Source organism: Ranitomeya variabilis, chromosome 3 (genome assembly GCF_051348905.1).
Source record: "Ranitomeya variabilis isolate aRanVar5 chromosome 3, aRanVar5.hap1, whole genome shotgun sequence".
Taxonomy (NCBI): Eukaryota; Metazoa; Chordata; class Amphibia; order Anura; family Dendrobatidae; genus Ranitomeya; species Ranitomeya variabilis.
Genome location: NC_135234.1, coordinates 347,359,701 through 347,383,315, shown reverse-complemented (window position 1 = coordinate 347,383,315; position 23,615 = coordinate 347,359,701). Strand labels below are relative to the sequence as shown.

The following is a 23,615-nucleotide window of genomic DNA, read 5'->3' as shown; positions in this document are numbered from 1 at the left end:
ATGGCTCTGGGAAGAAGGGGAGCGAAAAACGAAACAGCACAACCAAAAAAAGCTCTGGGGGTTAACCCCTTCATGACCCAGCCTATTTTGGCCTTAATGACCTTGCCGTTTTTTGAAATTCTGACCAGTGTCCCTTTATGAGGTAATAACTTAGGAACGCTTCAACGGATCCTAGCGATTCTGAGATTGTTTTCTCGCGACATATTGGGCTTCATGTTAGTGGTAAATTTAGGTCGATAATTTTTGCGTTTATTTATGAAAAAATTGGAAATTTGGCAAAAATTTTGAAAATTTTGCAATTTTCACATTTTGAATTTTTATTCTGTTAAATCAGAGAGTTATGTGACACAAAATAGTTAATAAATAAAATTTCCCACATGTCTACTTTACATCAGCACAATTTTGGAAACAAATTTTTTTTTTGCTAGGAAGTTATAAGGGTTAAAAGTTGACCAGCGATTTCTCATTTTTACAACAAAATTTACAAAACCATTTTTTTAGGGACCAACTCACATTTGAAGTCAGATTGAGGGGTCAACATGGCTGAAAATACCCAAAAGTGACACCATTCTAAAAACTGCACCTCTCAAGGTGCTCAAAACCACATTCAAGAAGTTTATTAACCCTTCAGGTGCTTCACAGCAGCAGAAGCAACATAAAAGGAAAAAATGAACATTTAACTTTTTAGTCACAAAAATGATCTTTTAGCAACAATTTGTTTATTTTCCCAAGGGTAAAAGGAGAAACTGGACCACAAAAGTTGTTGTCCAATTTGTCCTGAGTACGCTGATACCTCATATGTGGGGGTAAACCACTGTGTGGGCGCACGGCAGGGCTCGGAAGGGAAGGAGCGCCATTTGACTTTTTGAATGAAAAATTGACTCCAATCTTTAGCGGACACCATGTCGCGTTTGGAGACGCCCCGTGTGCCTAAACATTGGAGCTCCCCCACAAGTAACCCCATTTTGGAAACTAGACCCCCCAAGGAACTTATTTAGATGCATAGTGAGCACTTTGAACCCCAAGGTGCTTCACAAATTGATCCGTAAAAATGAAAAAGTACTTTTTTTTCACTAAAATTTTCATTTAGCCTCAATTTTTTTCATTTTCACATGGGCAACAGGATAAAATGGATCCTAAAATTTGTTGTGCAATTTCTCCTGAGTACACTGATACCTCATATGTGGGAGTAAACCACTGTTTGGGCGCACGGCAGAGCTCGGAATTGAAGGAGCGCCATTTGACTTTTTGAATGAAAAATTGGCTCCAATCTTTAGCGGACACCATGTCGCGTTTGGAGACCCCCCGTGTGCCTAAACATTGGAGCTCCCCCACAAGTTACCCCATTTTGGAAACTAGACCCCCCAAGGAACTTATCTAGATGCATAGTGAGCACTTTGAACCCCAAGGTGCTTCACAAATTGATCCGTAAATATGAAAAAGTACTTTTTTTTCACAAAAATTTTCATTTAGCCTCAATTTTTTTCATTTTCACATGGGCAACAGGATAAAATGGATCCTAAAATTTGTTGGGCAATTTCTCCTGAGTACACTGATACCTCATATGTGGGAGTAAACCACTGTTTGGGCGCACGGCAGAGCTCGGAATTGAAGGAGCGCCATTTGACTTTTTGAATGAAAAATTGGCTCCAATCTTTAGCGGACACAATGTCGCGTTTGGAGACCCCCCGTGTGCCTAAACATTGGAGCTCCCCCACAAGTGACCCCATTTTGGAAACTAGACCCCCCAAGGAACTTATCTAGATGCATAGTGAGCACTTTGAACCCCAAGGTGCTTCACAAATTGATCCGTAAAAATGAAAAAGTACTTTTTTTTCACAAAAATTTTCATTTAGCCTCAATTTTTTTCATTTTCACATGGGCAACAGGATAAAATGGATCCTAAATTTTGTTGTGCAATTTCTCCTGAGTACACTGATACCTCATATGTGGGGGTAAACCACTGTTTGGGCGCACGGCAGAGCTCGGAAGGGAAGGAGCGCCATTTGACTTTTTGACATACATAGTGTACATCAGGTTGGTGTGTGTGTGTTGTAGTGTATGTCAGGTTGGTGTGTGTGGCGTATACTACACCACACACACCAACCTGACGTACGCCACACCACACACCAACCTGACATACACTACACCACACACCAACCTGATGTAGTGTCAGGTTGGTGAGTGTGGCGTAGTGTACATCAGGTTGGTGTGTAGTGTACATGTGGTGTAGTGTACGTCAGGTTGGTATGTGGTGTAGTGTACGTCAGGTTGGTGCGTGTGTGTGGTGTACACTACACCACATACAACAACCTGACATACACTACACCACACACACCAACCTGACGTAGGGTCAGGTTGGTGTGTGTGGTGTAGTGTACGTCTGGTTGGTATGTGGTGTAGTGTACGTCAGGTTGGTGCGTGTGTGTGGTGTACACTACACCACATACAACAACCTGACATACACTACACCACACACCAACCTGACGTAGGGTCAGGTTGGTGTGTGTGGTGTAGTGTACGTCAGGTTTGTATGTGGTGTAGTGTACGTCAGGTTGGTGCGTGTGTGTGGTGTACACTACACCACATACAACAACCTGACATAGACTACACCACACACCAACCTGACGTAGGGTCAGGTTGGTATGTGTGGTGTAGTGTACGTCAGGTTGGTATGTGGTGTAGTGTACGTCAGGTTGGTGCGTGTGTGTGTGGTGTACACTACACCACATACAACAACCTGACATACACTACACCACACACACCAACCTGACGTAGGGTCAGGTTGGTGTGTGTGGTGTAGTGTACGTCAGGTTGGTATGTGGTGTAGTGTACGTCAGGTTGGTGCGTGTGTGTGGTGTACACTACACCACATACAACAACCTGACATAGACTACACCACACACCAACCTGACGTAGGGTCAGGTTGGTGTGTGTGGTGTAGTGTACGTCAGGTTGGTATGTGGTGTAGTGTACGTCAGGTTGGTGCGTGTGTGTGTGGTGTACACTACACCACATACAACAACCTGACATACACTACACCACACACACCAACCTGACGTAGGGTCAGGTTGGTGTGTGTGGTGTAGTGTACGTCAGGTTGGTATGTGGTGTAGTGTACGTCAGGTTGGTGCGTGTGTGTGGTGTATACTACACCACACACCAACCTGACATACACTACACCACACACACCAACCTGACGTAGGGTCAGGTTGGTGTGTGTGGTGTAGTGTACGTGGTGTTGTGTATATCAGCCTGGTGTGGGTGAGTTCTGTAGTGGAATATCAGGATGTGGCTAGTCCATGGACGTGTGATGAATTCTGAAGCATTCATCCAAACACAGTCCAGGTTTGTCGGGACACGTTTCACATTGGAAACGAGTTTCCTTTCTTATCCCCCTTTTATAACATACCCGGCACCTTTTTCTTTTTCGCCCCTCTCTGGGAAAATGTTGCCCTGGTACAATAGGGAACCTTGAGTTCCAGGGGTGCTGGGGCCCGCTCCTTCCTCGTCTCCAAACATCAGGGCCTTTATCACCACCTCCTGGAACTGAAGGAAGGTGTTGTTGTTCTGACCTGCACATCGTGATAGCACGTATGCGTTATACAGTGCCATTTGTACGATGTGCACAGCCAGTTTTTTATACCACACCTTTGTTTTCCGCATGGCACTATAGGGCTGGAGGACTTGATCAGAAAGATCAACTCCCCCCATGTGTTTGTTGTACCCCAGGGCACAGTCCGGTTTGTGGACCTGTGCTGGGGTACCTCGAACGGTGGTGGCCGTGGTGCCGGGACCATGGATTGTGGTCAAGAAAAAGACGTCCCTTTTGTCTTTGAACTTGACCACAAGCATGTTGCCGCTACATTGGGCTCGGCTCTCACCCTTTGGGAGAGCCTGCTCAATTAGTGACAAAGGGAGACCCCTCTGGTTTCTGCGCACAGTACCGCAAGCGACGGTAGCTCTGGCAGAGAGGGATTGAAAGAGTGGGATGCTTGTATAAAAGTTATCAACGTACAGATGGTAACCTTTATCAAGCAGTGGGTGAACTAAATCCCACACTATTTTCCCACTCACCCCCAGAGCGGGTGGACATTCTGGGGGCTGGATCCTGATGTCCTTTCCTTGATAAACTCTAAAGCTGAGAGTGTACCCTGAGGCACTCTCGCAGAGCTTATAGAGCTTAATCCCGTACCTTGCCCGTTTGCTGGGCAGGTACTGACGGAACTGAAGCCGCCCTTTGAAGAGGATGAGGGATTCATCCACACAAATTTCCCTTTGGGGAATCTACACTTCAGCAAACTTGTTGCTGAAGTGTTCGATGATAGGCCGAATTTTGAACAGTCTATCAAAATTCGGGTCATCGCGGGGAAGGATGTCGGTGTTGTCCCTAAAATGTAGAAATTTATGAATCGCTTCAAAACGTTTGCGAATCATAACCATGCCATATATTGGAGTTTGATATAAAATATCAGTACTCCAGTATTGGCGAATTTCTGGTTTCTTCACAATCCCCATGTGAAGGACCAGTCCCCAATATTTCAACATTTCTACAGAGTCAACGGGACTCCAAGCAGAAAATGATGAAACTGGGTTTAGGGAAAAAAATTGCAGGGCATACAAATTTGTTTGCTCCACCATGAGACTGACGATTGACTCCGAGAAAAAGACTTTGAAGAAGTCTATTTCCCTGAGGTTGGCAGTCTCAAATTGGATTCCTGATTGGGGAATGAAATCAGGAATCCGTGGAGCAAAATTTTCAGGGACAGGGGTCCAGGTGGGGGCACTAGTGCTAGGTTGGGCGTGACTAGCACTAGGTTGGGGGTTACTTACCCTTGGCTGTGTGTCTTCTCCCCTGGGCTCCGGCTCTCCTCCGCTGGGCTCCGGCTCTCCTCCGCTGGGCTCCGGACGATTTCTCGTTCTGCGACTTCTTGGTGGTGGCGAGTCCGTGTCACTGGAGGAGAAAGAGTGAGAGGAATACAAAAAAGTGGGGTCCTCTCCCTCACTATCAGCTTCGGAGGCAATAAAAGAATATGCCTCCTCTGCCGAGTACAGCCTTTGTGACTGGGATGAGTGGGACGAGCGGGACATTGTGTGTGTGGTGTGTGTAAAAAAAACCTAAGCTTTATTACAGTGTGCGTGTGTGTATGTGCGAGTGTTTAGTGAAACTTTTTTACTGCAGGAGGGGACTTTCAGGCGTGGGGGGCTGAGGAGATGCAGGATCCGGCAGCAGCAGCAAGGGGAGCGATCAGCGGGGCGTGGGAGCGATCAGCAAGGCGCGGGAGCGATCACACGGGAGCGATCAGAGGGGCGCAGGAGCGATCACACGGGAGCGATCAGCGGGGCGCAGGAGCGATCACACGGGAGCGATCACGTGGGAGCGATCAGTGGGGCGCGTGAGCGATCACACGGGAGCGATCACGCGGGAGCGATCAGTGGGGCGCGTGAGCGATCACACGGAAGCGATCAGCGAGGCGCAGGAGCGATCACGCGGGAGCGATCAGTGGGGCGCAGGAGCAATCACACGGGAGCGATCAGCGGGGCGCAGGAGCGATCACGTGGGAGCGATCAGTGGGGCGCGGGAGCGATCAGTGGGGCGCGGGAGCGATCACACGGGAGCGATCAGCGGGGCACGGGGGAGAGCTGTCAGGCGAAGGGGCCTGAGGAAATGCAGGAGCCAGCGGGGGGGGGGGTGGGTGGGTGGGGGGATGTGATCAGAGTGATCACTGGGGTGGGTGATCTCCGGGGGGGGGGCAGAAGGTTGCTGTCAGGAGCGGAGGGAAGGAGGGGGCAGGGGAGATGTAGGAGCCTGCAGCAGGGAAGGGTGATCACTGGGCAGGGGGGTGATTTCTGGGGCGTGGGAGGGGGTGGAGGTCAGGGGGGGGAAATCGGACGGGGGGGGAGTACCGGAAGGCGGACCAGAAGGCGGCAATCAGCGGACCGGAAGGCGGACAGGTGGCGATCAGCGGGGCACGGAGGAGCTGTCAGGCAAAGGGGCCTGAGGAAATGCAGGAGCCAGGGGGGGGTGATCAGGGGGGCGATAAGAGTGATCACTGGGGTGGGTGATCACCGGGGGGGGGAGGCGTTAGAGGGTGGCTGTAGGAGCAGCAGGGAAAGTTGATCCCTGGGCAGGGGGGTGATTTCTGGAGCGTGGGAGGGAGTGCAGGGGGGATCGGATAGCGGGGGGGGGATCGGACGGTGGGGGGAGAGGGAGGCAGAAGGGGGGGAGTACCGGAAGGCGGCAGCGGCGGTCAGGAGTCAGCAGGGGCGGCGATCAATAGGCGGCAGCGTCGGTAAGGTGGCAGCGGCGACGGCGATCAGGCAGCGGCAGCGGCGGGTGCAGCACGCAGGAACCTCACTCTCCAGCTTCCACGGAACGGATGAAGCTGGAGAGTGATGTCAGACATGTTTCACTCCGCCCCTCCACATCTGATTGGAGGGAAAGCGTCACATGGACGCTTTCTCCAATCAGAGCTGGAGGGGGGTGAAACAGAGGGCACAGGAGCGATCGTGGCCACGGGGGGGCAAAGCCACCCCCCCTGGGGTCAACTAGAGGTCCTCACGTACCTGCGGGTCCAGTGACATTTCATTGACCCCGGTCACCGGACCCGCAGGAACGCGATCAAACCATGACGCATACGCTGCGTCATAGGTCGGATTGGCACCGACTTTCATGACGCAGCGTATGCGTCAAAGGTCGGGAAGGGGTTAAGGGGTTAATGAACATGCAAGACAATATGTCTGTAAACCTATTTTGGTTTTTCAAAATTATAATTATTCTCATTTTCTTGGGAGGAAGTAGATTTGAAGATGAAAAAATATTTATATGTTTGCTTTACATTTCTGATTCTGGAACAGTTTTTCTTTCCAAAATTATGCCAGCTGGTGATAAAAGTGCACATTTTCCCATATGTCGACTGCGCGTGTACTAAAGAACCTGCCTGTGAGTGTTATAGTTTTCTGATTTGCTTGAATCAAAGGTGAAAAATACAACACCCTCAGAAACGTGTAGTGGAATATGCCCACATAGTTGACTGGAAAATTTGCATCATTATTACTGAGGGGCATAACTTAGGAATGGAGGGGCACAGAAGAAAAAAACTGTTCCAGCATCAGTGGAATAGCAGCAATAATAAAAGTTACTCGGTTTAAATTTTAAAAATTCAGTGAAAGGTCCTCTGGAAGTTAAATTGTTCTTATTGGAATACCTCTTCATCAAATATCCATTGTACGAGCTATAAGTACTAGATTGTTGTGGAGCTGACCAGTGAAAACTCCACTGATCACCAGAACATGAGACTCATCTAACTCATGGGAATGAAACAGTAGTCAAGCATGAACACGCCTACACCAATGGTTTTCAATGACACTGCTGGAGATAGCTCAGTTGGAGACCAGTTGTCCATCAATCCTCCATTCATCAGAAGACAGAAGTCTTGCAGCTTGGTGACTGGTTGGGGTCAGACCAACAGCAATCTAATAGTTGTCACATAACCTGTGGCTAGATGATAGATTCTTACCGGAGTACCTTTTTTACAAGCAGTTGTCACACTTTAACACTGAGACTAGGAAAGAAAATTTAAAAAATCTCTTTGCATTAGCGAACCTAGTGCATCTGTGCATTACATAGGAGGAGCATTTGTCCACATCATCAAAAGTGTACATGATATTTTATGAAATATTTAGATTACTTTACCTAAAACTATTCAATTAGTTGTGAACAATTTCAACTTCCCAACACTTTTCATACTTGTAGTCTTGCACCAATTTTGAATACTCAGGAGAGGATGGATTTCCCTGAATATGGAAACAGAAAAGGGCAGAGGTTGGAGGAGACTAGACATGAGCAGATCTCATTGCGCAACCCGTTCCATGGTCCAGGTCAATGCTCTCTGGCCAAGGAAAGAAGTTGTGCCAATTTTCTGACCTCCCTTGATCCCTGGATTTACTTATGATATGCTGTTCTGGCATGTCATCATCTGTGGGTTGCACAGTATACAGATAATGTCACAACAGGCTAGTGAGTCAAACGTCAAACCAAGGAGCCCATAATGTCAGGAAATGATCACAGATCCTGGCCATGGACAGAGAGCACTGACCTGGACTGTGGACCGGGATAAGCGATCTGCTCATCTCTTGAGGAGACCTTTTATGTCAAAAGAGAACTAAACACTACAGATCACTGCTGCTGCTGCTAAATGCAAATATGTTGGATGAATCAAATGCTTTTATCCCTGTTAGTACTTGTAGCATTGTCTCTATAGTTCATGCACTGACTCTCCGTCTTTAACCCCTTACCAGTTTTTGATACAGGCTCGGCCATCATCTGACTCTAACAGCCAAGAATGGAGCTGAGCTTCACTACTATTCATTTCTGATGGCTTGATCACCATTCCAATTCCCTTGGCACGCCTGTAATTTAATCGCAGAGTGCCCACGAGTTGTCAAAGACAGCCAGGGGTCTGCTAAACACCCTCATGCCTTTCATGATGAATTTCTCCTGAAGTGTAGCCTGTGGCTGGGTTTCACAGAATCCTGTGATTTTCTTTTACTGTTCTAGTGATGTATATAGTGCAAGCAATCTGTTGACCTCAGGGTTCAAGGCATCTATGAGGACTGCAAAATACAGTAAGAAGTAAAGAAATATATTGTATAAAATATGAAAGAAAATATATATAAAAATTCTAATTATTTCACCTTCCCCCATTAAAAGTAATTTTTTTTTTAAATAATACATATGTGATATCTCTACATCCATAAAAGTCCAATATTTCACAATGTACAATTAACCCTATCAATAAACACCATAAAGATAAAAAATAGAAATGGCATTTTTTTCAGCTACCGCCACACTTTAGTAACATGCAATAAGAAGCAATTTTAGTGTCGCATGTGCCCAAAATTGTGTTGATAAAAATGTCAGCTCACCACTTAAAACAGGTGCTCCAGCAACCCCATTGACTGAACAATGAAAAAGTTGCACATCTCGAAAAGTAGCAACACTCCATTTTTTTTAACCAATTTATTACTGAAATATTAAAAACTATGCATGTTTGTTTTTTCTGTAATTGTATTGAGTTTTAAAAATCATGTTGCCAGATCCTTTTTCTTGCATAATGAAATCCGTAAAAAAACAAAACATAAAAAACAATTGTAGTCCTGCCTTTTTTAAAATATATATATATATATATATATATATATATATATATATATATATATATATATATATATATATATATATATTGTGCACTTGGAATTTTTTTTGCTGCTTTCCAGTACATCACATAGTAAAATGAATGGTGTAATTCAAAAGTACAATTTGTCCCACAAAAAGCAAATCTTAGATGCACATTCATCCTTCTCCCATTTTGATAATTGCCATTGATAAGGTATTTTTGGTTCTTGACTGCAATTGTGTTCCTCTGTGTTGTCCTTTCAGCAGTAAGCTACCGACTCTGCTTGTGTTTTGACCTTGTGTTATCATGTCTCATACTAGAGTTGGAAAATTTTGGGATCAGCATGAAAAAGAAACTAAATTATTTAAAACACTGTACAATAGTTGCTATCACAATATACCCTGAAGAGGTTAACAGTTTCCTGTCCCTTTCCCAGCCATCGGGTTTCCTGAAACAGCAGATCTTTATGTGATTAAACACAATAGCCAGACATCCATCTCAGCCAAGGAATGCATTAAGATGCATTTCTTCGTGCACCCTTCCACTTTCTGTCTGGCAAACCTACACAGTTGGTTCTATGCCAAGCATGATATGCATTGCTAGATTACTTTTGGGCTTTAAATACTATAACGACACAGTGGCAATGCCTCTGAAGTTAAAACTAAAAATATTCTACATACAACCATTTTTTAATTTTTAAAGTGAATTTTCTCCTTTTATAACTGTGTTATTTTAGGTCCTAAATTCCTCCTAAATATGCATAAAAAATTACAACATGCATTTGCTATTTCCTTTGTCAATAATGCTCCTATACAGCATTGTTTGAATAGACCTTTTGCTACAATGCAAGATCCTGGCCACTAGAGGCTTTTCCTTCTTATAAAACAATATAATACAATATACTGCAGCAATTGAACACTCTATATACTAATTGCAACCAAAGAACAAGGTTTGTGCAGAAATATGATATTGTAGAAAAATAAATCAACTGGAGAAAGTATCCTGTAAAAATGACTGTGATCTTGTAATGGTTTACTACATGTAATAGTGAAATAGGGGTTAATCCTGCCAAAATGTTAAAGGGACAAAACTAAACCTCTATTTCAGTCCGATATTAATTAATAATTATTAGTAATTATTATATAAATACTAGTGATTAGTGTTGAGCGATACCTTCTGATATTTGAAAGCATCGGTATCGGATTGGATCGGCCGATATCCCAAAAATATCAGATATCGCCGATACCGATACCCGATACCAATACAAGTCAATGGGATACAAATATCGGAAGTGATCCTGGATGGTTCCCAGGGTCTGAAGGACAGGAAACTCTCCTTCAGGCCCTGGGATCCATATTCATGTAAAAAATAAGGAATAAAAATAAAAAATATGGATATACTCACCCTCGGACGAGCCCTGGCTGTCACCACTGCAAGAGTCTGCCTCTGTTCCTAAGAATGCAGAGTGAAGGACCTTCGATGATGTCGCGGCTTGTGATTGGTCACGTGACCGCTCATGTGACCGCTCACGCGACCAATCACAAGCCTCGACGTCATCGCAGGTCCTACACTCACTGCATTCTTAGGAACAGAGGCTGCCGGTTGCACCGCTGAGGTCCAGGGTCTGTCGGAGGGGTGAGTATATCCATATTTTTTATTTTTATTCTTTATTTTTTACATGAATATGGATCCCAGGGCCTGAAGGAGAGTCACCTCTCCTCCAGACCCTGGGAACCATACGCACCTCACACGCCTGGGAACTTATAGGAACTTCCGACTCCGATTTCCGATATCACAAAAATATCGGAACTCGGTATCGGAATTCCGATACAGCAAATATCGGCCGATACCCGATATTTGCAGTATCGGAATGCTCAACACTACTAGTGATGGCTTAATGCTTTCTGTTCCTTATGCTATATATGCAAGATCACTGAGACAAAACCGTGTACTAATAAAGAATATCTATTACACATGCATAAGTCTACAGTCTGTTGCATACATATATATACCCAAGCTGGTTACTATGTATATATATGTATATAAATAAATAAATAAATATATATATATATATATATATATATATATATACAGTACAGACCAAAAGTGGATGACCCCTGAGTCAATGCCTGCAGTTGGAGCGCCGTATTATGTGTGACTTGAGGTCCTAAAAAGACCTGCTTCAAAGTGCTCAAGAACTCAGAAGCACTCTGCACCACATGATCGTCGTGCTCCCACAGCGGCGTAGCCCACTCCAATGCCCTATCCGACAGAAAATATATTATAAATCCCACCCTTGCCCGCTCTGTAGGAAAACGTGCAGCCAGAAGCTTGAGATGTATACCGCACTGGCTCACGAAACCCCTACAGGTTTTACTGTCACCAGAGAATTTCTCTGGCAGCGGGAGATGGGATAAAGTCGGAACAGAGGTGGCAGTGGTATTGCTATTGCTGTTACATCCACAGCTGAGGTTGCATGCTCGAGAGTCACCAACCTGCCCTCCAGCTGCTGGATGTACCCTTGCAATCGCTGTTTGTCCGCCATTACTTAGCCAGACCCTGGCACTAGTATACTATTAGGGCTAGCGGAGTGAAGGAAAGAAACAACAAGGTGCATTCGCAGCCCGGTGTCCACCATGAAGAGATAACTGCTGCAAAGTAATTGGCGGCACTATATGGCGGTATAAGCAAACTCTGTTAACTTCACAGAATCGCAAAGATATGAAAATGCTGTGCCCTGTTAACCTCACAAAGGATCACAGCTACCTAACTGAGCAAATCAAAGAGTGGTCATGCAGACAGCATAGCACACAAACAACTCGTCCCCGGAGGTGCCAGTAATCTAGGGGCTTATTTCAGCTGGGCCCCGAATCCAAGCTTACAAAACTCATCACCGGAGATGCCATATTCTAAGGCCTTATTTCAGCCAACCCTGACCACATGCAGACATGACCACCAACTAGCAAAGCTAATAACTAGGGTTGAGCAAAATGGGTCGGCCATTTTCAGAAGTCGCCGACTTTTTCCTATTAGGTATATACTCACCGTCGGACGCGCCCTGCTTCTTTCCGGCAGCCTTCTTTCCTAAGAATGAGCGCATGAAGGACCTTAGATGACGTCGCGGCTTGTGATTGGTCGCGTGACCACCCATGTGACCGCTCGCGACCAATCACAAGCCGCGACGTCACCGCAGGTCATTCACGCGCTCATCCTTAGGAAGGAATGCTGCCGTTTAGTACCAGGGCGCATCCGAGGGTGAGTATATCAATATTTTTTATTTTGATTCTTTATTTTACACATTAATATGGATCCCAGGGCCTGAAGGAGAGTTTCCTCTCCTTCAGACCCTGGGAACCATAGTATCCCATTGCACTGCATTGGGTTTCGTGTTTTGGCCGACCCCGACTTTTTTATAGGATCGGCCGATTTCACTCGACCTGACTTTTGAGAAAGTCGGGTTTCGTGAAACTCGACCCGATCCTATAAAAATAAAAGTCGCTCAACCCTACTAATAACATAGGTTGATACTAGCGCATGGCTGTGCGGCCATGCGAACCTTATATAGCTGCAGCAGACAAGGACCTCCCTAGTAGTCCAATTGGAGTTGCTACAGGACCTGACCGTGTGACCCCCGACCTCCAATTAGAGGTTCTCCCGTGGGCATGCTCAGTGTGTACAAAGCAGGACTTAGTCCCAGAAAAGCCTGCTCGCCGCTGACCAGTGCTGGCTACAAAAGCAGAGCCTGGAAAGGCAGCAGTAACCCTTTGCACAGAATCAGGCTGAGCAAAAAGCTGGGACCGACATCTCCGCTGAGCAGGCTCCACTGCGGCTGATGCAGAATGCAGACATGGCTCGAGATTCCCCCTGTGCAGCAGCAGGAACTCGACCCCTAACATACAGTATACTTAGATCATCACCAAGAGGCTTTTAAACATCATCCGTCTGAAATATCAGAGAAGCAACAACAAGACATAGAACCCCTGGGAGATTACCTACACTGCATGGGCATCCCCAATTATGCAGGTATCAGCACTCTGTACATGTACAGGTACCCCAGTATTGGCATCTGTCTTAGTCATGTTTCTCTGGTCTTATATAGTGATTTACACTATGCAGTAACTCTAGTTTCCCCCCACACCTTCAATGGCCACTTTTCAAGGTTGGATGAAACTGAGATATCATGGAGTCATCAGATGAGGGGCCATGAACCCCTAGAAAATAAAAGCCACAAGGATTTAGATCAAACCACCACAGGCATAGTCACAGTAAACCTTAATGTTTTACAATGACAAACAGCAAACATATAGTGGCTTAGAACTGTTTGTGAAGTGAATAAACAAACATTTATCAAGATTGTGTCACTATGAGCATTGTCTGTCACATCTGTAAATGTTTTACAAGAAATGCAGCTATGTGATTGTCTGAATGCATTGGGTATACAGTATTTTAATCTTGGTTACAAATCGCCATTTGTATATTCACCATTTGTACATTTGAGGCAGCCAAAGTTAAGGCTCTCAAGGAGAGAAACTAATATGGTGGACAAAGAATTAATTTTAATGAACTACTGAGCCAAACTAACAGCATTGCTTTATCAAATTTATATGAAGTGTATTGTGTCCAATGTTAGCAACCAGGCAACACAAAAAGGAGCTTTTCAAGTGAACTCTTTAAGGTACACAAATGTTATGAAGTGTTTGCCAACAAGAATGTGGTTTCACCAATGTGGGGTACCTTTTTTAAAAATATACTAGTGCTGTCACAGCCCCCCTTGCCCAAACTTCCCCAGCCTATAACAGTACAAAGCACGTTCACCCTGGTGATCTAGTGGCAGTTATTCAAGAGACATTGCAGGAGACAGATTTAAGAATTAGGCCAGTGCAGTGTTGTGTGTCTCTGAGACTTGTAATGCAGTGCATGATCTGCCAAACAATTCCCCAATGGGGGTACCTTTTTTAAAAATAGACTAATTCCATCACAGGCCCTTTGGCCAAACTTCAACGGCCTATAACAGTACAAAGCACGTTCACCCTGGTGATCTACTGGCAGGTACAGGACAGATTGCAGGAGACCGAGTTAAGAAGTAGGCCCAAGGTAATGTCATGCCCAATTCCCCAATGTGACATCCTTTTATTAAAAAATAAGAGTGCCATCACAGCCCCCTTGGCCAAAATGCACCGTACAGAGCACGTTCACCCTGGTGATCTAGTGGCAGTTAAAGGACACATTGCAGGAGACAGACTTAAGAAGTAGGCCCAATGTAATGTAATGCCCAATTCCCCAATGTGGGGTCCTGTTTTTACAAAATAAAATAGTGCCTTCACAGCCCTCGTGCCAAAAAATCACCTGCCTATAACAGTACAGAGCACATTCACCCTGGTCATCTAGTGGTTCTTGATGAAGAGGATGAGGATAAGAAGGAGGATAACAACAAACAGACCAATGTGGAAGCGTATACCCATGTGTGGTTGTGAAGAGGTGCATGAGAATACACCTCCCCAAAAGAGAGAATATATTTGAGGTTATGTTTCACTGTTTTCACTTGGTGGTGTACAGAAGTCTTTCCCAATCCAGGCCTTGTTCATTTTTATAAGGGTCAGCCCGTCAGCATTTTCAGTTGACAGGCGGATGCGCTTTTCTGTTATAATTCCGCCAGCGGCACTAAAAACCCTCTCTGACAGAACGCTAGCAGCAGGGCAGGCCAGGACCTCTAAGGCGTAGAGAGCCAATTCATGCCACGTGTCCAGCTTGGATACCCAATAATTAAAAGGCACAGAGGAATCACGGAGGACATTTGTACGATCTGCAGGATACTCCCTCACCATATTCCCAAACATTGCACTTCTTGTGACAGCACCCCTTGCCTTTGTGCCGCCACGATGGAAGGGTCTGAGAAAACTGTCCCAGAACTTGGCAATTGTTCCCCTGTCTGAGCTGGATTGTACTACTGTCTCTCTCACTTGGACTCCTTGGTTGTACAACAAACCCTGATGTCTGCTGCCAGCGTTCTCACATGGGAATTTTTAAAGTAGTTGTGCTACAATGGCCCTCTGGTACTGCAACATTTTAGTTAACCTCTCTGCCTCAGGCAGAAGAGATTGAAAGTTCTGATTGTAGGATGGGTCTAGAAGTGTCACTAATCAGTAATGAGTGTCACCCAAAATTTTGAAAATCCGAGGGTCAAGTGAAATGCAGCTCAACATAGTCAGCCATGTGTGCCAGACTGCTAACAGGCAAGACTTCCATGTCCTCACCAACAGGAGGACTGACAATGCTGTCCTCCTCCTCATCCTCATCCTCCTCCTCCCTGTCTTCAGGCCATCCCCGCTGAACAGAAGCTAATAAAGATGTGTTTGTAGTACCATCTAAGGTGCATGAAAGTAGCTCCTGTTCTTCCTCCTCCTCATTGCCTACCAATCCACGTTGAGAAGACATGAGGCTGGGCTGAGGTTAATCCCCCTGTATGTTTCTGAATCCTTGCTCCATGTCCTTGTACTCCGCCTGCAATGCATCCTCTTTAATTGTGAGCAGAGAATGCTGAGATGCGGGATGGTGATGCTAATTATGGCGTCATTGCCGCTCACCATCTTGGTGCAGTCCTCAAAGTTTTGGAGGATGTTACATATGTCTGACATCCATGTCCACTCCTGAGGTCTTATGTGTGGAGTCTGACCTGAAATTCGATGGCCTTGTTGATGTTGGTAGTCAACAACGGCCCTCTTCTGCTCACAAATCCTTTCCGACATATGCAACGTAGAGTTCCAGCGCGTGGAGACATCACACATTAGTCAGTGAGCTGGAAGCTGAACACGCTGCAGAAGCTGACTTTCTAAAATGGTCAGTCAGATGGCGTACTTTCACTAGCAGATCCGGCAGCTCCGGGTAGCTTGTCAGAAAACACTGAACCACGAGATTAAGCACATGGGTCATGCAAGGTACGTGTGTGAGCTCACCTTGCCTCAGAGCTGCCACCATGTTACGGCCATTGTCACACATGACCATGCCTGGCTGTAGGTTCAGCGGTGTCAACCAAACATCTGACTGCTCTTTCAGCACTGTCCACAACTCTTCTACATTGTGCGGTTTGTCACCTATGCAGATTAGCTTCAGCACAGCCTTGTTGCTGCTTGGCTGAGGCAGTGCTGCAGTGCTTCCAGCTTCTGACTGATGTGTTGATTTCAGAGATGGAGGATGAAAAAGAGGAGGAGGTGGTGCAGGAGCTGTAGACTGTGGGGTAACCCTGATTGACGTAGGGCCAGCAATCCTTGTTGTGGGGAGGATGTGTTCCATCCCAAGGTCCGACTGGGTCCAGGCTTCTACTATGTTAACCCAGTGTGCCGTCATTGAGATGTAACATCCCTGCCCACAAGCACTTATCCACATGTCCGTGGTTAGGTGGACTTTCCCTGTAACATCATTGTTGAGGCCACGGGTAATGTTGTGGGACACATGCTGGTGTAATGCCGGTATGGCACATCGGGAGAAATAGTGGTGACTGGGGACCAAGTACAATGAGGGATGGCCGCCGCCATGAGGTTGCGGAAAGCTTCGTCTCAACAAGCCTAAAATGCAGCATTTCTAGCGCAAGCAGAAGAGAAATATTAGAATGGAGGACTATGGCTTGTGAGGCGCTGGCTGGGTATTTCCGCTTGTGTTCCAAAGACTGGGTTGTAGACAACTGAACGTTATGCTGGGACAAGGATGTGGACGGGCTTGCTGATGGTGCTGCTTGACTGTGGGCCACAACAGGTGCAGGGCTAGAGGCATCTTGACATGCACGGTGTACTGGGGACTGGCTTCTACGCAAAACAGTCGAAGACGTAGTGGTGTGACCAGCAGGCAGTGGTCCTGGAGCCTGGGGTTCAGCCCGCAAAGTTGGGTGCTTTGCTTGCATGTGCTTTATCATGCTGGTTGTGGTCAGGCTGGTTGTTTTGCTACCCCTGCTGATGCGGGCATGGCAGGTGCTGCAAATGGCCTTCTTGGGGTTTTCGGCAGAGTCTTTAAAAAATAATTCGGGAAGATCTAACAGTTGGAATGGCAACATCCCTCATGTTGGTGTTACTGGGAACGGATGCATGCTTTCTGTCTGTGGCCACCACACTGTTTCTTCCTGCCTGTTGGTGGGATATGCCTTCTTCCCTGTTTGTGCTGCTCTCCTCGCTATGCATGTCCTCCTGCCAGGTTGGGTTAGTCACTATGTCATCTACCACCTTGTCTTCCACATCCGCACCCTGCTCCTCCTCCTGACTTTCTGGCAATTGTGTCTCATCATTGTCCACCTCTTGTGACACTTTCCCACCATCGCCTTCATGTGACCGGGGCTGGTCACAGCTTTGGGCAGTTCTACATGCGATCTCATCTTTCCCCACTTCAAGTTGACCGGCAGAGATTTCTGAATCTTGAAATGGAAAACTGAACAGCACTTCAGAGAGTCCAAGTGTGGGATCAGTTGTCTCAGGGCACTCAGCATTTTGGGAGGGAGGATCAGGGTGAGGAATATCCTGGCCACACTCACGGCTACTCAGACTTGACCATGTGGAAGACAAGGTGGTGGTGGTGGCTAAGTGACTGGAAGCATTATCCGCTATCCAACCAACAACCGTTTCACACTACTCTGGCTGCAATAGTGGTGTGCTGCGGTCCCCTAAAAACTGGGACAGGAAGATCGAGCGAGAAGATGTCGGTCTTTGCTGATGCCCATTTTCACCTTGGCCACAGCCTCGTCCTCTGGATGCACTATCAGCATCACGTCCACTTCCCCGTCCCTTGCCCCTTGCCTTAACCATTTTAAATGAACTACTGCACTATTTCAAATGCTGAACACAAATGTCTTTAACAGTAGCAAAATAATATCTGATCATTATGCCTGCAAATCTACGATTTTTCAAACTCAAACACCAGGCAGGCCTCAGCCTGACCTAACAGACTATTCAATTTTTTTTTGTGAAGTTAATTTATGCCAAATAGTGCTGTAAAGAATTTGAGTTTCAGACAGCCAAAAAATAGGTACACCGGCATACAATGCCGAAACTTGGAGCAGAGAGATATGAGGCTCTCACAGAAATACCACACTGGCAAATCTGTGGCCTTTCAATTTCTTATGCTAAATAGTGCTGTATAGAATTTGAGTATAAGACAGCCAAAAAATAAGTACACCGGCCTACAATGGCCAAACTTGGAGCAGAGATATATGAGGGCTCTCACAGAAATACCACACTGGCAAATATGTGGCCTTTGAATTTGTTTTATGCTAAATAGTGCTGTATAGAATTTGAGTATGACAGCCAAAAAATAAGTACACCGGCCTACAATGCCCAAACTTGGAGCAGAGATATATGAGGGCTCTCACAGAAATACCACACTGTCAAATCTGTGGCCTTTGAATTTTTTTATGCTAAATAGTGCTGTATAGAATTTGAGTATAAGACAGCCAAAAAATAAGTACACCGGCCTACAATGCCCAAAGTTGGAGCACAGAGATATATGAGGCCTTTTTTGGTGAATTTAAAACACCAAAAAAAATAAAAGTGGCACAAAGGTAGCACACACAACTATGCTACGTATGCCTGACAAACTATGATTTTTCAACAGGCCTCAGTCTGACAGAGCAGACTGTATTTTTTTTTTGGGGGGGTGAATTTTTGGAAAAAAAAATTGGTATACAGTAAAGAAGCTGCAGCATCAGCAGGCAGTTATGGAGCTTTGGGAAGGATTCAGTGGGAGAAATGGATGCACATACAGTGCCTGCAGGCCTTTCACACTGATGTGGATATGCTGTGCCCTGCCTGCCTAGCACTGCAATATCGGGACCCACAAATTAGCCCTAAAAAGGACTGTTGGTTTCTCAGGAGTTGTGGATGTAAGAGTTGCAGACTTACACTACCTCTAAAAACCCACGATTCTGACCCTACTTTGGCACCAGCTGTCCCTACTCTCGCTGAAACAGGAACAGAATGCGGCGAGCAGGGCGGTGCCAGGTCTTTTATACTTGGGATGATGCTGTGCTGCCAAGCCAATCACTGCACGACCACAACAAAGATAGCTGCAGCATTTCATGGCCTGGCAGACAATCCCTGCACCATTATTGGGTCTCTAAAGTCCACCAAAAATGCTGGGTGGAGACACCAGTTACCGCCAAATAATCCAGGAAATGCTCGCTGCTCGCTGAGTACACCGAGCATAGTGATACTCATGCGAGTACCGAATAGTGGCGAGCACTTTCGCTCATCACTAATAAGAATAAAAAAGGCTGACCTGAGAGCCTATAATGCAGCACTAGCGACATCACGCTCTGTCACACCCCCGCTTGCTTCATCACTCATTGCTCAGCGCTAGTGGTTCTGGCTGGAGCAAGCCATGTCCGCACATCTTGCAAGCCCCAGGGAGGCACACCAAAGTAAGATGATCCAAATACATACCGCCCACTCTACTAGGACCTCATCAGTAAAAAGTGCTACTATGGAAGCCATAGTTCACTCATTTCAGTAAGTACTGCATTCCCAATACAATACCGGTGTTGCAATACTTATGTTACATCACATACTAATGATCCTAGTGGTTAACGGTCTTCACTGGAACAAGTTGTATCATCTAAATTGGTGCAGTAGCATGGTAGTTTGAATTTTTGACTCAGTTTGTATAGTTTCTAGACAGGGCAGCACACAAAGCCTGCTGAACTACCAGTAGCTTCAGTCAAAAGTAGCCTACAAGCGTCAGTGTATTTTTATTGTTGTTATTTTGGAACATATCACAATAAGCTGTTGCATGCATACATGAGAAATAACACAATTTCTGGCTATTATATCTTGTCTTTTGCATTTTTACAAATGTTCCCTCTTTGTGGTTAAAGACAGTATTTGCTTGTATGCTCAGCTTTTTTATCATTCCAACTTCTCCTGTTACATTGCATGATTCAACTGTATGGTTTTAACAAGTATGTTATGTTTCCGAACAGGACCTCTATGCACTGGACCTGGAACCATATCGTTATTCTGGAGTGAATCTTACTGGTTTCCGGATTCTGAATGTGGAAAACCCTTATGTGAGCACCATAGTAGATAAGTGGTCAATGGAACGCCTACAAGCCCCACCAAAGCCAGAGACTGGTCTTCTTGATGGAATAATGACGGTACGGACAACCAAGTCAGAGAACAAGACTGTACTTAATGATCAAATGGTTGACAGATTTATAATGAGGCAGAATTTTTTTTATTAATTAGTTTTATAATTGATACCACAAAATAATTGCATTGGGTGTTTGATTCTTAGAAGGGGTCAGTCACAGTATGCACTAATTTTGTTTTTATAACAAAAATATGGCCTCAGTTACAAGCAGTTTCAAAACTGATTTATTAAAACAATCCAAAAATATTGCTTTAAATAAAAATACAAGTTTTCTAAATTATAGAATTTTTATAAATAACTTGTGTAATATACTAGAGATGAAAAGAAGAAAAAAAAATATTTGTAAATCATAGAATCCCTCATTCCCAGTTGAGTTGGGAAACTAACTTTCCTCTGACAATTACTATAATAGATGTTTAATAGAATACTATAAAATAAATGTGTACATTAAACTTGCATGCAATTTGTCCAGCAATAAAATATAATCTATAAGTAAAATTTCAAAGACCAGTTCATAGGAAACATTTCAATTATTTTTCTGCAAAACCATTAATATATGTTGAATTGAGGTAGGGATGCACAATAATACAACAAAAATGATTCTTTTGTGCTAACTAAGGTTACCTCTCTATACTCTGTACATTTAGAAATTGAGAATACTTTGTTACATTTGGAAGAGAGCAAATATGTTTTTATAGAGCTATATTAGACATTGATTATACAGTTTAGATTTTAGTTTCCACATTGTCCTAGGAGAGTCGTTAAGGACAGTAAACATTTAAGTTGATTTGATATTGATTTTATTTATTTTCTGCTCAATTCAGGAAGATGGAGGAAACCGAGAAAACAAGCATAGAGGAAGATACTATTTGTCTCTATGATTACCTTAACACCCCCTTAAACATTGAAACTATTGGCTTTGCGCTGTTCAATTTTCTGAGACCAGGGACAGGAGAATTGAAGACAATATACCCATCCTTTTTTCAAGCTATAAAATGTTTACTTTATCTATCTATCTATCTATCTATCTATCTATCTATCTATCTATCTATCTATCTATCTATCTACAGTAAAACGTAAAAGTTTGGGCACCCCTGGTCAAAATTACTGTTATTGTGAACAGTTAAACAATTTGAAAATGAAATGATCTCTAAAATGCCTAAGGTTAAACATGACACATTTCCTTTATATTTTAGGTAAAAAAAATATATTTTCATCTTTTAGATTTTAAAAATTACATAAAAGAAAAGGAAAATGTGACGATGCAAAAGGTTGGGCACCCTTAGAGATTTGTGTGATAAGGTAAATTTGACTAAGGAATAGCGCTTTTCATCTAAGTAGCAATTCTGAATTTCAGGAAAAATATATTGACAACTAGTTTTACAATACAAACTGCATATATTTAATCACAGCAGTAGCTGGATCCCAGGTGTGACAGGGTCACTGGAATGATATGTGAGAGGAGATATTTGTCCCGGAGACTGCTTTCCTCCGTGATCTAGAAACCAATAAGTTTCTTTTTAGCATGATATGTGCTGAAGGAGTTAAGCGGCCATGTTATGGGCTGGTTTTTAGGTGAGTAGGTAAGAGATGGGTGGGATATTTCCACCTCAAGGGTGTGGCTGGGGAAATAAATGTCCAGCCAGTTTTTTTTATGTGGTCTGTGGTGTGTAGAGGCAAGCAAGCCCTAGGCTGACGCTCCTGTGGGAGCTGCCATATGTGTTGGCCCAGAAGTGCTGGGCAGGACTGCTTATGAACTTTTTATTTCCTTTTGAGCCAGAAAGGCTGTTTTTATGTTACCATTTTGGGGTTTATGATACAATAAACCACCCAGAGACTTTAACCAATGTGTGCCTGTGTCTACCTCGAGGAACAGCTAAGTGAGCCGACCTACCACACAGGCATTAAAAGTTTCAAAATTGGATTTTACAGTCATTCTAGCATGCATGTCTAAATACCCAGAAAATGGTTTTTTTTCTGAAATATTGTGGCATTCTGCACATACTTTTTTTCTCAATAAAAAGAAAACTAAATTAGTAAAATCTGATTATATGAAATTGGAAACGGAACTTTACCCAGTGATGGGAAAAATATCACTGCATTTCATTCCCTTTTAAAAAACTTAACCTTTTTTTTTCTCCTAACCCTCTGTTTAGTTTTAAGGGTGTCTGGTGATAATAGGAGCATCTGTTCTTTGCCGTTGTTCATTTTGTTAAACATTATTGTCACCCCGTAATTTATCTCCAGCTATTTCTTCACTTCCTGACACCATTCTGTGACCCTATGTATTTTACAAATATCTTTTGCTCTTGGAGAACTCCAGACATGCAATTTTCTGTGTAGCCTGTGGTTGTATCTCTGGAGTGAGCTCCACCTCTAATCACAACCTCTTCAGAGTCCAGATGCCACTAGCCTCCAGTGTTGTTCATCATCTGCTCCTGCAGTAAGGAGGTCACATATACACTCTGTGGATGATACATTGGCAGCTTCAGAGGTTCCAGATCACTGGGTCAATGTGCTGCGGCAGTTTTGGATCAGGTTCAGAAATGGCACGAGCTCCCATTCTAATTTTGTTTCTTTGAAATAGCATTTATCTTTTACAAATTGAGGTAGTTTACACGGGAAGCTAACTTTTTTTTACTTAAATCAAATTTACGTAAATTTTACCAATTACTTTTTCCATCAATCTCAAAATGCATGCTCCAAAAGCACAGTAAAAGTATAAGAAATAAAATAAAATGACTAATACATTAACTAAAAGAAGAAATAAGATGGAATTAAGGGACAACATATGAAGTAGGCTTTTGTGAAATTGCAGACAAAATGTAAAAGCCAATTAAAATATTTCAATTAAATTGTAGCTCCATCACAAAGTATCTTTTTGGCCTTATTTACCTAGTGAGATCTTATACAATAATGTACAAGAAATATTCATAAGAATATTTATTTTACATATTATATTGCTAATATACACTAAGACCAATGCTATACATATTTTACAATTGCTCCTTACAGGTGCAAGTATGTGCAAATTACACTTTCTTTCTCCATCCTGTGATAGAGACATAATTAGGAATTTAGGAATGGATGATCCACATGAATTCAGGAGCATCAAGTTATGATGCTCATCCTTCCTGACATGTCAATATTAGCAAATTTATATATCCGTCATGAAATAATTCTGGATCATCTTTTCCTACAACTTTGCATTATGCAGTTTCTCTTATTGCTGCTGGAAATGTTGAGAGGAAGAAACATTCAGTTCTCAAGAATACATTTTCAGAAGGAAAAAAAGAGAAACATCACAATACAGAG

At 44.0% G+C, this 23,615-nt stretch overlaps 1 protein-coding gene across 1 annotated transcript in view; it reads left to right on the top strand.

Annotated features, from left to right (window-relative positions):
• Window positions 1-23,615, top strand: part of GRIK3 (glutamate ionotropic receptor kainate type subunit 3) — an 811,677-nt gene that overhangs the window by 395,777 nt on the left and 392,285 nt on the right. Inside the window, exon 6 of the mRNA XM_077295874.1 lies at window positions 20,131-20,304. Coding sequence (XP_077151989.1) covers window positions 20,131-20,304 — 174 coding nt within the window. The remainder of the gene's footprint in view (window positions 1-20,130; window positions 20,305-23,615) is intronic.